This window comes from Scyliorhinus canicula, chromosome 20 (genome assembly GCF_902713615.1).
Source record: "Scyliorhinus canicula chromosome 20, sScyCan1.1, whole genome shotgun sequence".
Taxonomy (NCBI): Eukaryota; Metazoa; Chordata; class Chondrichthyes; order Carcharhiniformes; family Scyliorhinidae; genus Scyliorhinus; species Scyliorhinus canicula.
This window is the reverse complement of record NC_052165.1, coordinates 29,228,481-29,245,117: the sequence shown is the minus strand read 5'-3', so window position 1 is coordinate 29,245,117 and position 16,637 is coordinate 29,228,481. Positions and strand designations below refer to the sequence as shown.

General features: G+C 39.3%; 1 protein-coding gene across 1 annotated transcript in view; it reads left to right on the top strand.

The window, feature by feature from the left end:
- rpap3 (RNA polymerase II associated protein 3) overlaps positions 1 to 16,206 on the top strand; it is a 56,671-nt gene extending 40,465 nt beyond the window's left edge. The window contains exons 13-16 of the mRNA XM_038780439.1: positions 4,154 to 4,355; positions 9,382 to 9,479; positions 14,032 to 14,132; positions 15,578 to 16,206. Coding sequence (XP_038636367.1) covers positions 4,154 to 4,355; positions 9,382 to 9,479; positions 14,032 to 14,132; positions 15,578 to 15,663 — 487 coding nt within the window. The 3' untranslated portion in view covers positions 15,664 to 16,206. The remainder of the gene's footprint in view (positions 1 to 4,153; positions 4,356 to 9,381; positions 9,480 to 14,031; positions 14,133 to 15,577) is intronic.
- Positions 16,207 to 16,637: the final 431 nt, after the last annotated feature.

Here is a 16,637-nt window from a genome sequence, read left to right as displayed (position 1 = left end):
TGGGCCGAGCGGCCTACCGTTCCCGACTGGTTCACGCCGGCGGCAACCACAACTGGTCGCTGCCGGCGTAAACGTGGCGCCAATACCTGGTTTGTGGCTTGTGGGGGGCGGAGAGGGGAGTGAGCACCACGACCATGCTATGGAGAGGACTGGCCCGCGATCGGTGCCCACCGATCGTTGGGTCGGCGTCTCAAAGGGACACACTCTTTCCCCTCCGCCGCCCCGCAAGATCAAGCCGCCACGTCTTGCGGGGAAGCGGAGAGGAAGACGGCAGCCGCGTCATTCTCGGCGCGCCAGGCCTTGGCGCCAGCGACAAGGCCCGGCGGCCGAGATTTACGGCACTGCCCTCCCACTGTTACAACACCCAGAGCATGGTTAATTCTAGCCCCACTTGACCCGGAGTTGCAACAGAGATTAAATTAACTTGTATTAAGATACTGGAGGCCTTCAGCTGTCTAATAACTATAGTCACCAGGTTTGTAAATTTAAACACAATTAACCTTTTTTATTATTAACAGTAACCGTAATTAAATATGCAACAAATACAACTGGTTAGCTACTATCTAGTTTCTAAACCCCCCCCCCCCCCAACCTTTTAATTTGCCCCACCTTCTACCCACACAAACACAGATGGGATAGCAGGGTGTAAAAGGATGCGGGTCTTTTTGTTTCAGATGGATGTCTTCCAGTTAGTAGTTTCTTCAGTCTAAGCTTTCGGATGGATGTTATCTTTTCTTTCAGCCTTTAATGGTTTTCACTGTAGACTCACAGAAATTGTAGGCATTCAAGATAAAAAGAGACAGTTTCTTTTTGGGGTTTAGAGCCTTCTGCCTTCAGACTGTAGGCAGCAGAGGAGAAAGAGAGAACTTCTTCCACCTTGCGGGTATTGTGGCTTCTCTTAGTTTCTCTCTGAAAAGCCGTACCTGACAGAAACAAATTGCTATTTTTGGAACAAAGCTATCTAATCTAATACCAAGCTCTATTTTTAACTTTTTGTTAAGAACTAGGTAAATTTAAGACCATTTTTATTGGTTTTGATTTTTGAACAAGACCATGGATCAGTTACCAAACAAAAAGCGGAATACTGCAGATGCTGGAAATCCAAAATGAAAACAGAAAATATTGGAAATACCCAGCAGGTCAACCAGCTTCTGTAGAGAGATGAGAGGGTTAACGTTTCAAATTAATGACCTTTCATTAGCACTATTACCAACTTTTTTCCTCCTGTATCGATCGATGGGTTTAAAACCAAAGGACCTTACTGGCCTTGAATGGAGATATTTTTGGATTAACAGCAAAATGGCCAGTCTGCATTAAATTTTCCTGAAAATAATATTTGATGGTTGTATTTGCACAGATTAGCTCAGCAGTCTAATTAAATCCATTTCAATGGATCTGTCACTGAAATAGTTTCCTTTTGAAGTTTTAGTTGAGGATAATTACATCAACTAAAATTATATTTTAAATAAATGCGAAGCATATTCTTGCATTTTGTGATATGAAGCTGTGTCTTTGAGTATTGCATTTAATGTAACCAATGGTGACACTTAAAATGAATGGAATCTTCCAACTAAACAAGGCTTCTCTTCTACTAGGGAATTAATATCATGGCATTTGAATTTTAAAACCATCTAATCAAGTTACATAATCAACTGTACTTAGAAGTGTAGGTTTGAAGGGGAGTTAGTTTGCTCGGATTTCTTTTTATTTCCATGTGCTATTACAATAATTAATTGAGAACTATGTTCTTTAAAAGTGGATTTCAGTGGATGTAATGAATAAAAATAATTCCTTGCACTTGTGCGCACATCTTGTATGTATCACCAAGACTTCAGTAGGGATGTAAATCATCTGGACTGTCATTCAATTGAAGCGCACACACCGCTGGTTCCAGAAACAAAACCTTGACTTGCTGATTACAAATCGGGGGCGAGGGGTTCGGGGGGTGCGACCTTCTCATTGTCATTCATCTTTGCAAATATTAACATTACTCTTCCCATACTTAACCTGCCCCCTTGCATATCTCTCCTGAAAACTAGAAAACTTATCATGAAGCGTAATGGTTTAAAAATGTTTTAATGCATATTTTGAGGAAATAATAGTATCCTCTTTAACAAACACTTTCTAAGCTCACGGTATTTGCTTTACTGCAGATGCCGGATAGTTTTTCACCTTAACATTCATCCATTAGTAACCTTGAATCCGCCATGCCAAACTGTTGGCATAAAGTGGGAACCTCAAAGAGAGATTCCATAGCACATCTTTGGCTTACCTACAATCCTATACTGAGGAACCAGCAAATTATTTTCTTTGTGGCTGGCTCAATTAAGTTTCCAGTCAGTGATAAACTCCAGGCTGCTGATTAATCATGGTAATTCCATTGAATGGCATTGCTGAGGTAATTAAATTCTCCTGCTGGAGATAGTTATTTCTTCTCATTTGCATGGTGCAAAATATTACATGCTACTTATCAGCGTAAGCCTGAATGTCAGCTAGATCTTTCTGCATGCAGGCACGAAATGCGTTATCTTGGGAATTGCAAATTGAACTGAACACTTTGCAATCATCAGTGAACATCCTCACTCTGATCTTACAATGAAGGGAGGGACGGACGTTAGTGAAGCAACTGAAGATGCCTGGGAATATGATGCTGCCCTTAGGAACTCCTGCAGCGATTATCTGCTCGGGTTACTTATCAATGTCCTTTGTCATCATGCCAGTCAAAAGAAAACCAATGACGCCTGGGTCACATTCTGGTGTGTGAGCTTCTATCCATACTTTTGAATGACATCTCCAGCTAGCTGTTGTGCTTTCTTTTTATAAATTTAGATTACCCAATTATTTTTTCTATTAAGGGGCAATTTAGCGTGGCCAATCCACCTACTCTGCACATTTTTTTGGGTTGTGGGGGCGAAACCCACGCAGACACGGGGAGAATGTGCAAACTCCACACGGTTGTGCTTCTTTTTAAACTTTTTACATGATTCTCCTCTTGTTCTGCTCCTGCAAGCTTGTTCACGTGCTCGCTGAACATAAACCCTTGTCTGTTGCACTTGCAGAATTTCTGCACTCAGTGACAGTAGCGTATACGGAGAGATTTGAAGGTATAAAGACATTTTTTTAAATGTAGCCAAGCAGAAGAATCATTTGGTTTCTGGTCTTTCAAATTTACTTTCTCCATTTTCTCCCTTCATTGTTATTTTTCCCCTTTTTAAAAAAAGAAATGTATTCTCCTTGTGCTGTTCTCTGTTGAGTGCAGCCAGGAGCCTACCACAGGGTTTTAGCAACACCGCTTTTGGACCAGCACTGGAAAGCTTCAAATGTCAAGGAGGATGGCTCCTGTTTTTATTTGCTGCTTTTTCTCCTCTTTGCTATGTACACTGAGGTTAGGAACTTACTGAGCAGGGAGTCATGGACATGAATCTGCATGCTTCTACTCAATGCTGTAAGTTGACTTGGTTAGATATTAATGTTAAAAATCTGTTTATAAACTTTGATTTAAAATGACTAACTAAGCAAGCTGTGGCCCCCAATTGCTTTTCCCTGCATGACTGTATCTTCCACATCAAAGCCAAACAACTAGTATGAAACCAACTGATATTTTCTTCCTCTCTTTACTTGGGTCTGTTCTATCATTGCCTATTCTATCCTTGTGTCTTTAACCCTACCTACACAGTGCTCGGATTACCTCTGACTTTTGTTCATTAAAGAGATCATAGAATCATTACAGTGCAGAAGGAGGCTATTCGGCCCATTGAGTCTGCACCATTGACCCTCCGAAAGAGCACCCTACCTAGGTCCACGTCCCCACCCTATCCCGTAACCCAGTGAGTCCACCTAACCTTTTTGGACACTAACAGCAATTTAGCAGTGCCAGTCCATCTAACCTGCACACCTTTGGACTGTGGGGGGGAAAGCAGACATGGGGAGAATAGGCAACCTATACACAGTCACACAAGGTCGGAATCGAACCCGGGTCCTTGGTGCTGTGAGGCAGCAGTGCTAACCACTCCATGACTGATTGCCATTTTTAATTGTTTTGAAATATTTTAAATGAAACTAGATTAAGTGGTATGAAACCTGATGGTATGGGTTTAATGGACTATTGATTTCCAAACAGTTCTGCTCCATAAAACTGCCATTCTTTTTTCAGAACACATCCTGCTGTGTCAGATAAGCAATTAATTAAAGCTGAAACTACTGCTTTAGAGAGCTTGGCAGAAATGAAGAAAGCTGAAGCGCCGCTGGTTTCCCATTCTGTGATTGTTCCTCACACCCCTGCAAACTCTTTTCAACTCGAAGCAGACCTCCGGAAACTGAAAAATTATCCTGAATTGTTACATAAATACTTAAAGGTAAATCTAGAAGCATTTAATCCATCTGATGTGAAACTGGGTTTTGATTTTCCCGTTAAAATATCTTCCAGCAGTAATTCTTTTGAGAAAATGTAGCTGTAATTGATGAGTATAAATCTGTTTCTGAAGAGACTTGAGGGTGATCTTCGCAAGTACATCAAAATTACAAGGATTTGTGACGGTGAACAGTAAACTATTGCATTTAATCGGTAACGATCACATGTAAATTTAGGATTAGTACTTGAAATGTTTTAAAGGGTTTTCTTTTAATCTTAGAAACTTGGTATACATTACCACAAGTTGAAGCTAATTCATCATCAAGTTTAAGAGGGAGTTAATAAACACATAAAGGAAATGTGCAGGAAAATGGTACTAGGTAGCTGCAGTGTGGAGTTGACCGTGGAACTGAAATGGCTGTCATTCTTGCTCAAATTTATTTTTGATTCTTCAACTTGTTTTCAAATTCAATACATTTTGTGTGTAAAACGTCAGTTGCTGAACAGCATATCACATTGGTTGATTGTTCCATCACTTTTCACTTAATTAAAAAGCATCCCTTCATATTTATGTTTTTGAGATTGTCCGTGTGTCTGATCAAGAGGTGTTGCTTTACTCAACAGTGTCCGTTGGGGTTGTAGGGCAGATCAAGTCATGACTTTGTCAGGTTGAACCTGGATTTTCCACAAGCCCTGATTCTGTTCTTCTAGCCAACAATTGATCTGCATGTCTCCTCCAAATAACCTAACCCCTGATCTGGACAGTATAAGAGACAGGTTAAGCCTGTGCAAGGAACCCATTTCTCCTTGTGGAGTAATTCCTAGTCAAAACTCCTGTCCGTCGCAAAAAACAATCCTTTGCTTTCCCGCCATTCCATTTGTACTTGCTGTTGTACAATTTCTTTAGTTTTTAGAGGTTTCAACAAATTGAACACAGAAGATAAATAACTGGCTTTTAAAGCAGACAAGGCAGGCCAGCAGCACAGTTCAATTCCCATACCAGCCTCCCCGAACAGGTGCTGGAATGTGGCGACTAGGGGCTTTCACAGTAACTTCATTTGAAGCCTACTTGTGACAATAAGCGATTTTCATTTCATTTCATTTTCATCATTAGTAATGCAGGAAGTGGTCTTGATTGTGGTATGTGTAGTATTCCTCAACACCAGTAGAAAATTGTTAAGACATTTGAGCAGCAAACCTTGTTCTCTGGTTGCTGTCAAGATATTTATATATATATATATTGGACGAAATGTTCTGCTACTCCACTAATAGCAGGGTGGTACGGTAAGGACATAATACATTGAATAACATTCTCTTGTAAGAAACGTTCGAATTCTTGAGACAAATTGAGTTCCATTGTCGCTGACCAATTGTTCAAGGAATCCAAAACAAATAAACACTTCTTGTTTCTCTGAGGAGGTGGATTTCATCACAATGACCTCTGGCCATTTGGTGTGAGCATTGACTATTACCACAAGCGTATGACCTGCAAAATCCACACGCATGCGTTGCCAAGCCTCCTCTTTCCCATGGATGCAGCAGGGCTAAGAGTGGCAGGTTTCTTACCTTTGCACAGGAAGAACGTTCTAGTTTTATCTTCATTTTCATGTCTAGCCCATGCCACCAGAAATAGTTTCCTGCAATTTCCTTCATGCCTATGAATCCGCAATGGCCCACGTACTTGTCAAACACTAGTTTCCTCAATGGTCGTGGAGTAATCCTGACTGTACTGACAGCTCCAATCTCCTGGCGTAGTAGGGTTTCAGGTTCAGTGCTATTTCTAAGTCTTCCATCGTAATAGCATATCATCACCTCTGAGAGTATTGGATCGCTCCGAGTGTGTTTCCTCATTTGTTTAGAAGTGACTGGTGTGTGGAGATATTCCATTTGAGCAGTCTTGACTATCTGGCAGTGGTAATCTTGAAAGTCCCATCTGGACTTGACTGTTGGCACTTAATGGTTTACGTATGTGTAAACAAAAGCAATGCCCATCTTTGCATTCTGCTTACGGCAAATGACGGAATTCCCCAGCGTGGTCCAAAAATGGTAGTCAATGGATGGTTGTCCGTCAACAATTTGAACTTCCTTCCGAACAGGAATTGATGGAATTTCCTTACTCCCCAAATAATCCCTATACTTCCCTTTCAATCTGGAATTACTTTCAACTTTGCTTTGGCTTCTCGACCTAATTGACTTGAGCAAATGGGTCTTTCTTCACCCGATGTCATGATGTAAGAGACCACTGTTCCTCCAGCATTAAGGAGATGCATCGCAAGCCAGCTGTAAGGGTAAAGTAGAATCAAAGTGGGTGAGAACTTCAGATTTAAGTAATGCTTCTTTAGCTTGCACGAAAATATTATTGCATTGATCCTTCCACTTCTTGTTCTGATCATACAATGGTTTCAGAATTATTGCCAGGTTTGGGACAAATCGTCAATTTTAGTTCAACAATCCCAGGAAAAAGCATAACTGGCTCACATTCTGAGGTTCAGGCACCTCTGTCATGGTCTTAATCTTTGAAGGAGAATTGTGAAGGCCAGTTGGTCAATCACATGTCCCAAATACTTAACGGAGGATTGCAAGAACTCGCTTGTCTTTTTGGACTCTCAGGTCATAGTCTCTCAATTTCTGGAGAATGGCATCCATATTTCGAAGTGTTGTTCCTCCTCTCTTCCAGTGTCTAGGATGTCGCCCAGATAACACTCGGGATCCGATCTATTGCTCTTTGAAACAATGCAGTAACAGATTGACACCAAATGGCAAACTTTGGTACAGGATAAGCCTTTGTGTCACAATTGTCAGAAGCTCTTATAATTTCTTGTCCACGTTCTTCTATAAGTAGGCTTGGCTCAGATAAATTTTGCTGAAATGCTGGCCTGCTGTCATCATCACGCAGATACAACACCACCTGGCCCTGCATCTCTTTTATTTAATTAATTTATATTTATTTTTTATTTTAAATTTGCAGCTGTTGTTTAGCCTTTCTAGTCTTTAATTTTTTTTCTCTTTTCACCTATAATCTGAAAGTAATTTAGAATAGGTAATGCAAATTAGCGGTTACTTACCAGCCTACGTTTTCCTATGATGTCACTCCAGAATTGTTTTTCAAACTCAGCCCGCTGCGTGTCCCTCTCAGCTCCCGCTCTTGTTAAATCTCCGCTCCCACTTTTGACTTGACTCTCGACACTCGGAGCAAAATGGCTCTCCGTGCGAGGCACTGAACAAGCTGTTTTTATACCTCAGCCTGAGCTTCCCCTCCTTAAAGAAACCGGTCTGAGCTAGTTTACTAACTGTCCTAATTGACTTTCCTGGCTTGTCCCACTCAAGTAATTTATGTTAAATATAAAAAGATTAAGGTTAATCCTCTGAAATTCCTACTCTTACCTTAACTCTCAGCACTTGGAGCAAAATGATGTCACTGCCGGTGATACATTAATGCAACAGAGTTTCACTTGAGCTAATAAGAATTAATGTAAATGCATAACATGTATAAATGTGCATGTATTTTATTGTAATACTGGGCATTAGAGAATGTAATGTTCCAAGTACACAGGAAACATATAGATAAGGGAGGCTGCTTCCAGGTGTGCCCTATGTTACAATTTAAGGCTGCCGAGTGAAAGATGACGCTAGCTTGCATAATATACTTGTGGCCATATATCCTCATTTCAAACTTATTCCAATATTGGAAATTTGCTGCTTTCGGATTAATGGAGTTAAAACTTTAATACAATAATGTGGCTCATCCAGCACCAGTTCTGGTTGATGAGTACAGCAAATGTGTAGTTTTATTCAGATCTTGAAAGCACCCTTTAATGATACCCTAGTACAAAGTTGAGTTTGAAAAACCAAAACGCTTAATAAACCTGTTTGTTCCTAACCACACTAAACTGCACTAGCTCCTATGGCCCGACTGTAAGATACTCATCTTCTCCTTCAAATGCCTCCCAAGTCTTGTCTGAGCAAATTTAATCAATTTCTTACAGCTTCATGTTCCTGCATGTATCCTGTGCACCTCTGGAGCTGTACTGTTTTCATGCTTTTCAATGAGTGACTGCCCCTTTATCTTCAATAACTGGGCTACCTGGGAATCTCTCCTCTCTCCATACGTGTCACTTCCCTCCCTGCTTTGAAAAGCTCTTTGAAACCTTGTCTCTCAAACTGTTCCTAAACCTTCCCCTGCCCCGCTCGTCCAATTCAAATCTCCTTTGTAATTCTTCCTCTTGTGCTGTGTTTTATATTTAGATTTTAAGGGGGTAACCTTAATATCATGTATTTGATAATTGTATGTACTTAATCATTTAGTTTAGTGATTTTTAATTAGTTCATTACAAAAATGAACTTTATAACTTCTGAGATTAACAATAATTTTTGCTTTGATTGGAGGAGTTGAAAAAACTAGATCTTGTACATGAAGAACTGAATGACTAATCAGGAAGATATTTTTTCTGCCCTTCACAATTTGTTCCCCTCCCTAATCCCTTGCAGGATTAGTTCTAAGTGCAGGGATTCCCTTCATTGATATATCCTACTGTGTGACAGGTTTTTGTGCATGGAAATTTAGATATCTCTATATCCAAAGCAAAATTTGTATGAAAGTCTTATGAAAGCCTGGATTGTGAACATTGGGCAGTAGCAGCCAGGGGTGTACACTGGGTAGGCCAAGTGCTGGATCCCAGCAGAGCCTAAACCTTATTTGACACCCATCGTATACACTTTCTGGAGCGGTTATTGAATAACCATCAGAAGCGGAGAGTCATATCTTCTCCCATCTTTCAGATTAGATATTGGGCATCCCCGCTCTAGAGGACTAAGTTGCTCATAAGATAAACCTTTGGAACTATCAAGATGCCGAGTGTTTTCTTTATGTTGCCAGCTGGTAAACTTTTATTTCCGTCAACTTAGTTTAAACTTCAAAAATTAAACTAACTTTTAAAGAAGACTTTGTTTTAGAACTTATGCAAATGTTCACTTTCTATCCAATACAATATTCTGATTTTTTTTCTTCTTTTTCTTGCTCCTGTGAATAGCAAATTGAGCCCTCTTTTTACTCACAACTGTTTCAAAAGTCATTGGAACCTGACATTTTAAATCATATTTTAAGAATCCTTCATGTTTCATACATCAGGTAAGCAATGTTTTAAGTTCTCAGTTTACCAGTGAGAATAGATTAGTGTTGTTAGACTGTCACATGATATTGAATATTAATGCAGGCATACGTATAGTTAGGAAATGCGCTCATTTCACGATTCATCTGAATATTGTTTTATCTCTTGATATAGTATTGCTAGCACTTGTTTGTAGTGAAAAAACCACTGGCTGGATTCTCCGTCGGTTGGATCTCTGCTTCACCGGCACCGCACTCATGCCTGCGGGTTTCTCAACGCCGTTTGCCCATTATGGGAAACCCCATTGGCCGGCTGCCGGGATGGAGAATCCCGCTGCTGGCAGGGCGTGCCGCACCGCACCAGAAAACACATGCGGCAGAATGGAGAATCCCACCCACCTCTTTGATCAAGCTTTTAGACACCCTTTGTAATATCTCCTTTGTTGGCTTGGCATCCATTTTTGTCTGGTTGTGCTTACTATAATATTCCTTGGGACAATCTTCAATGTTAAGATCACTGTATGAATGCAAGTTATTGTAGTTCATTCTTGTGCCCTGCTCTATATACATACAGTTTTCCACATTTTTCCTATTCATAGATTATCATAGAATTTACAATGTAGAAGGAGGCCATTCGGCCCATCGAGTCTGCATCGGCTCTTGGAAAGAGCACCCTACCCAAGGTCAACACCTCCAACCTATTCCCATAACCTAGTAACCCCACCCAACACTAAGGGCAATTTTGGACACTAAGGGCAATTTATCATGGCCAATCTACCTAACCTGCACATCTTTGGACTATTGAATGAGTCATTGTTTTCTCTGCACTAACCAGAATTGGTTCTTTCAGAGTTTATATTTATCATCTGGCATTGGTACTTCATTGCCCAAAATGTGATATTTTATCATATGGTTAAGAACCCCACTGATGTTAAATGCAAGAATATCCCAAAATCCAAAAAGATAATTTGGAACCTTGATTCTTAGCAATGTATATTTTCAATTTGGTATAATGAGAGGTATGGAAACCAGGGAGGAAAAGTCCAGTCGTTGTGTGATCAATTAATAAAGAATATTTAATATTTGAAAGAAAAAAAACACATGACAAGAAGGACTATAATACACTAAACATTTGATTACACAACACATCGTATTACATGAAGTTACCCCATAGTTCCCAACTATCTATGTTTCCTGAACTCTGAGATGCCCCTTTGTCCCCAAACAACATGCAACATACTATAACTCTTATGAGGTAAATCCAGCAGATAATTACCATGCGCAGGTTATTCGTCTATGTTTGGGGAAACAGTTTCAGCGAAGGTAACATTTTCTCATTTGAGTTTTGGATCTTAACCAGCTGACCTTTTTACAATAACTGATTATGGAGAGACAGTCTGCAGCTGGGTGTGGCTGTGATGGTAGCTGCTACTGTGCACCTTTCTCTGGTTATTGTGCTATGGATATATCATTCTTTCCCTTTAATGTTGCCCACCTTGTCGATCTGACTTTTAGTATACACTTGCCAATTTCCTTATCTCTCCACTTTGAAGTTCTCTTCTATGCCCCATTGTTTCCCCTCTAGTCGCATTTTTTCTCATTGATATGCTAATTTGGAGACCTAAATCCATTCTGACAGCTGCCTTTATCAACCCCCGATTTTACTTTATCCTGATTCATTTCTTAATCTTAATTCTCCCCAATTCTCAATATTTTATGTTACAAAGCAGCTCCTTATCAAAGTTGACACAAAAGCAGCTTCAATTGGATTCTCATGCCCTGGTACCAAAACGTGTAGTGTCACTCCTGGAGATAGTCTTTTCACACTCGTAGTTCATATCTGGTTTTAGCTGTTCCTTGGCACCATCCCACCGCACTTGATGTTTTAATATTAGCCACATAGTGACTTGCTGCCAGTTGCCAATGATATTACTGTGAGCTGATGCTCGTCCAGCTGGTTCAAGATTTAATGGAACAATCCAGTTTAGTGGTCACACTAAATTGCCATTTTTTGGTAAAGGAATATTCAACAGATTTAAATAGCAGTTTAAAAATATATTTACTGAATGTAAATGTTAATTTCATCTCATCATCTCAGAAATAACACCCATGATACCAACTTCAGGAAAAGCTTTCTACTGCATTTCTATCTCTCACGCCAACTACTCTTGTGGTCACTCTAGAATGATAATGTAATACTATATTAGCGACAATTGTTTCATTTGAACTTGTGCCCTTTTCAGGGTGGGTGAAGAAAATGTGAAAACTCATGTGACTGAAAAATTTCCAAATGCAATTGTTTTTAATGCAAATTATTTGGAGCAGCATTAGAGCTGCTAAAATCTTGTAGTAGAAGAAAAGGTGGACTTTTCAGTATCCTTTCATGCACTAATTTTGTCTTCACATCCAAATATGACAATCAGTTCAGCGATGATGCCAACAATTTGTAGTCAAGTGGATGCATGCTTAACTATATGACCACTTGCTACTTGCAGCAGCTAAATCAAAGAAAGTACTTTCAAGGACCCACTTAGCCATTTGTTCCAAGTTAGTAACTGGTTTCTTAGACATCATTGTACATCCTTGTTTAGTTACTGAGTGTGCATTACAACCGTTGGAATTTTTGTCACTGAACAATCAGGAGGTATAAAAACACAGCACAACATGGGCACAATTGTATTTTGAACCGTCTTGTTTGGTCAGTTGGCAAGTAATTGGTATTTTCGATCAGATCACTCGTGCTCTTTTCAAACTGAATTGGGAGTCAACAGTTTTTATGTTGAAATTTTATCAGCAAAGCACAATAGTGAAAATTTGTGCTGATTATGGGCAAAACTTTAACATACATTTAGAAAGATTTTTAGAAGAGTTTCAATGGCAAGAAGATTTAAAAAAAATGCATAACCATAATATGAATCTTCAGTATTTTGGAAGATTTATTTAAAAATAATTAAATTTAAGACAGAGCTGGAATTCTTTCAATAAAGCTGAGCCACAGTGACTGCAGAAAATGACCGAACGTTCCATCCAGGTTGTGAAGATCTGAAATCAAAATACAATTTTCAAAGCTTTTTCAAATCTTTAATTGCGATTGTTGTATGACTCTTCTAATCAAACATAAGTCACACGTGCATTTTGTTTGCAGCACTTGTGCGACTTACGAATTAGCATAAACTAAACCATGGATTTCTTCTGTTTGGTGCCAAGATACTCCATGTCTCAGAATACCCAAGCAGGTGTAGATTTTATTTTTATGCTTGATATGTCAGAATCTAGAATGGTGAATTCACCTTGTGGGGCTATTCTAGTCCCTGCACAATGAACCCGAAGGGCATATGCAAAGTATAAAGGCAGTTAAAACCATAAATAGAAAATTGAGTTAAACTGCTTATTGTTTTGGGAAAGATAATTTCCAGACAATTATTGCTGTTTTGTTCTATTGTCCTGTTGTGCATTTACTTTTTAATTTGTATAAAAAATTGCATTTGGAAAATTTTCAGTCAGTGTTTTCACATTTTCTTCACCCACCCTGAAAAGGACGCAAGATTAAATGAAATAACTGTTGCTAATATAGTATTACATTATCATTCTAGAGAGACCACAAGAGTAGTTGGTGTGAGAGATAGAAATGCAGTAGAAAGCTTTTCCAGAAGTTGGTATCATGGGTGTTATATCTGAGATGTTGTGTTTTTAGAAAACTCTTGTTTAAATTTGGCTTTTTCTGCACAAATGTGATTAACTGAGAAGGCAGGTAATAGAGGTTCCAGTGTAACTTGCCCGTGAAAATAATGATACCTAAATGCCTTAAATCTTTAGAACTTTCAACCCCCCCCCCACCCCATTAACCTTATTTTTTAGGACACTAAGGGCAATTTAGCATAGCCAATCCACCTAACCCGCACATCTTTGGACTGTGGGAGGAAACCGGAGGAAACCCACGCACACATGGGGAGGACGTGCAGACTCCGCACAGACAGTGACCCAGCCGGGAATCGAACCTGGGACCCTGGAGCTGTGAAGCATTTATGCTAACCACCAAGCTACCGTGCTGCCCTTAATTGTGGCCATTAAATAATAATATTAGCCTTAGCACCCCCCCCCCCACCCCCACCCAAACGCTGCAGTTGACCTCCAAGGGCTATTTCTTGGAGATTGGAAAGGAAAGTTTTATTGAATATACAGCACTGAATATAGATTAACAAGGTGGAAGGCTGCAATTTCGAGAAATTGTGACATACTGAATTTTAAATAATACTGCATTTTGATTTCTAACAATGTTCTAATGGAATCATGTCATACATTTTACATTCATTGAATAATTTTAATTCAACACAGAAATATTACCATATGCTCCTGAGGTTCTAGTCCAAATATGTGCAGGTTATGTGGATTGGTCATGCTAAATTGCCCCTTAGGGTCGGGTTGCAGGAATATGGTGGGGGATTTGGCCTAGGTAGGGTAGTCCTTTGAAAGATTGGTGCAGACTCAATGGGCCAAATAGCCTCCTTCTGCACTGTAGGAATTCTAATCACGCCGATTAATCAAATTGATCCTCTTGCATTGCATTTTATAGGTTTGAGGAACCTTCCCTAATCCTAGATGTCCTCAGGAACTTGGAAAGTGTGAAAAGGTTTGATATGGCAATCATGTTTATGTCTGAATCGGAAAGAAAAGGTAAGCTGTAGTTGGTCAACTACAATTTAAGAAGCCGTCATTGTGATTCAGTTCTCTAGTATATGATGATTTGGTCACAATTAAAGTTCTTTGCATCATGTGCTGCTAGCCTTGGTATCTCCCTTGACAGTTTGATCAAACGCATACTAGGCTTTTCCTCACCAGCCATCTGGCCTTTAGCATCTCCAAGCACATTATTGCAGAAGAACTCAGTCAGAAGCCTGGGATGTGAGAGGGCAGACAGAAATCAAGCGCACACCCTGAGGAAAAAAATGAAGTGGAATGAAAAGGCTGTTTAAAACAGACAAATTACTTTAGTTTTGTCCACCTTTAGGTAGCAATTATTGTCTGTTTAGACCTTGTCCCCTTTTGGATTATAATAGCACAATGCACTAAAATTAAGCAGTATGGAACATGGCTTCAGAAATAGTGTTACATTGCCTTACTTATTGTGAAAATGCAGATCTCGTGCTGGTGCTGTTCTAAAATAATAAGTAGGTATTGGTGGAGGATTTGTACTGCTGCAACACATGACAAAGAGGACGATAATTAGTGAGGTGCAGCTTGTAATATTGTCTGTGCTTTACACATCTGAACTGAGATTGGTAGTACTGTATAATGAAAACCATAAATACAGTACCCTAACTTTATTCATTTGTTTTCTGTACAATAGAAATAATTCTAATCAGTGAACAAGGATTTTAGCCCACCCAATTTTGTATAATCCAATACCAGGATTATTTGCTGCCTTTTGCTTTTGCACACTCTGTCAGTCATTTGACGGCATTATCCCATTGGTAGACAAACCAAAGATGTTGTAGAAAGTACGCAGAATCAAAACACTGGTGCGGTAGTGGCCAAACCTTGGCTATCCCTCACAATTTTATAATTTTTTGGCTCATTATCTGGTTGACTTTTATGCCTTTGTTAATAGTACAGTAGCATAATGGTTATGTTACTGGACTAGCACTTCAAAGAGCTCAAATCCCACTGTTGCAGTTTTAGAATTTGAATTCAGTTTTAAAAAACCTAGATTGAAAAGCAGACATCAGTATAAATGAGCATGAAATTGCAAAATGATAATAAAAGTAAACTGATTAACTAGAACCCAACTAGTTCGCAAGTGTCTTTTCGTGGTGCTCTTCCTTGAAGGCAATTGGAAAGGCCACTGAATGTTGGTCTTGCCAGCGATGCCAATAACCTGAAAATTATTTTTGAAGTACCTTGTGGCATTTGTCTGCACTTGAAGGCCCTCTATAAATACATAAATGTTCTAAGTGATTAAAAGTTTGTTATAGCCACATATTTTGTCAATTGCACTAGTTCATATTTTGCAATATCCTTTGGCCCATCCGTTATTGTTGATGTGCATAAACTGTGCTTTATGGTTATCAATATAAAACAAGTAATCTATTTTTTCTTCTAATTCTGATTTCCTTTCACAGTTGTAAAAGATTTATTTGAGCATCTGCAGAAATCTGGCATTGAAGAAGGATCGCTTAATGCATTGAAGAGCAGATACAGTGTTTGAAACGTCCCTCTGGCCCAGAAATAAGTAAAGGACAGCATTTGTACCTTGATTTACCCAAATTCAGCAAACTGATTAAAAAATATATATATTTCCCTCAGCAATTAATTTAATATAAAGTATTGTCCCATGTATGTATAGAATTTCCTTTCTTCAGTGGTCAGAATAGATCATCTGTGCTTTACAGGTTTTTTTTATTGCTAATGATGTCACTGAGCAGCCATGAGGAGATATGTTTTTGGCAAGTTATCCATATTTGTCTCCAATCTCAAGCCCAGATGAATTGGCAGAACCTGTCCAAAAGCCGTAGCCGGGAACTATTTGAGGGTACGATATTGGCTGCTTGATCTACCAAGTCACACTTTTTTTTTGTTGTAGGAAAGTTTTGTTCGTGACTTTTCCTTGGGCAATTAAATCCGAAATTGATTATTTCTTTTCTGTTTCATCTGTTATATTTCCATGTACAGATTTGTGAGATCGTATTATGCATTTGAGTGTTTGAGAGACTGGTCAAAATATAATTGCTAATAAACTTATTTCCAAGAACTTTTGTCCAATAATGCTGCCGTCAGCCCAAAAGGGCGTTCTGCCTACCACACAAATGGAACAACATCATGTATGAATTTCAGTGTCAACGTGATGACAGGTATGTAGGTCACATGATCTGCTGATTGGCTGATCAAATGAATGGCTTGCACCTTCAGTTATTCATAATAGACAGACCACTCAAGCAGCCCACACTTGTAAAATCCAAAACAAAACATCTAATGTTGGATGTAATTCTGAAATTGGGCAGCACTTACTGAAGAACCCTGACTGCATAATAGCTCCACTAACAACCAATTCAGTTGAGCTCATAATGTGGCTCATTTACCTTGCTAGAAGCAATATACATTAATGTACAGTGACCTGTTCTCTGCAAGCAAGGGCTATGTGCAAGTCGCGTGCCTTTTTTTGAATTACGTGGGACCTTGGGG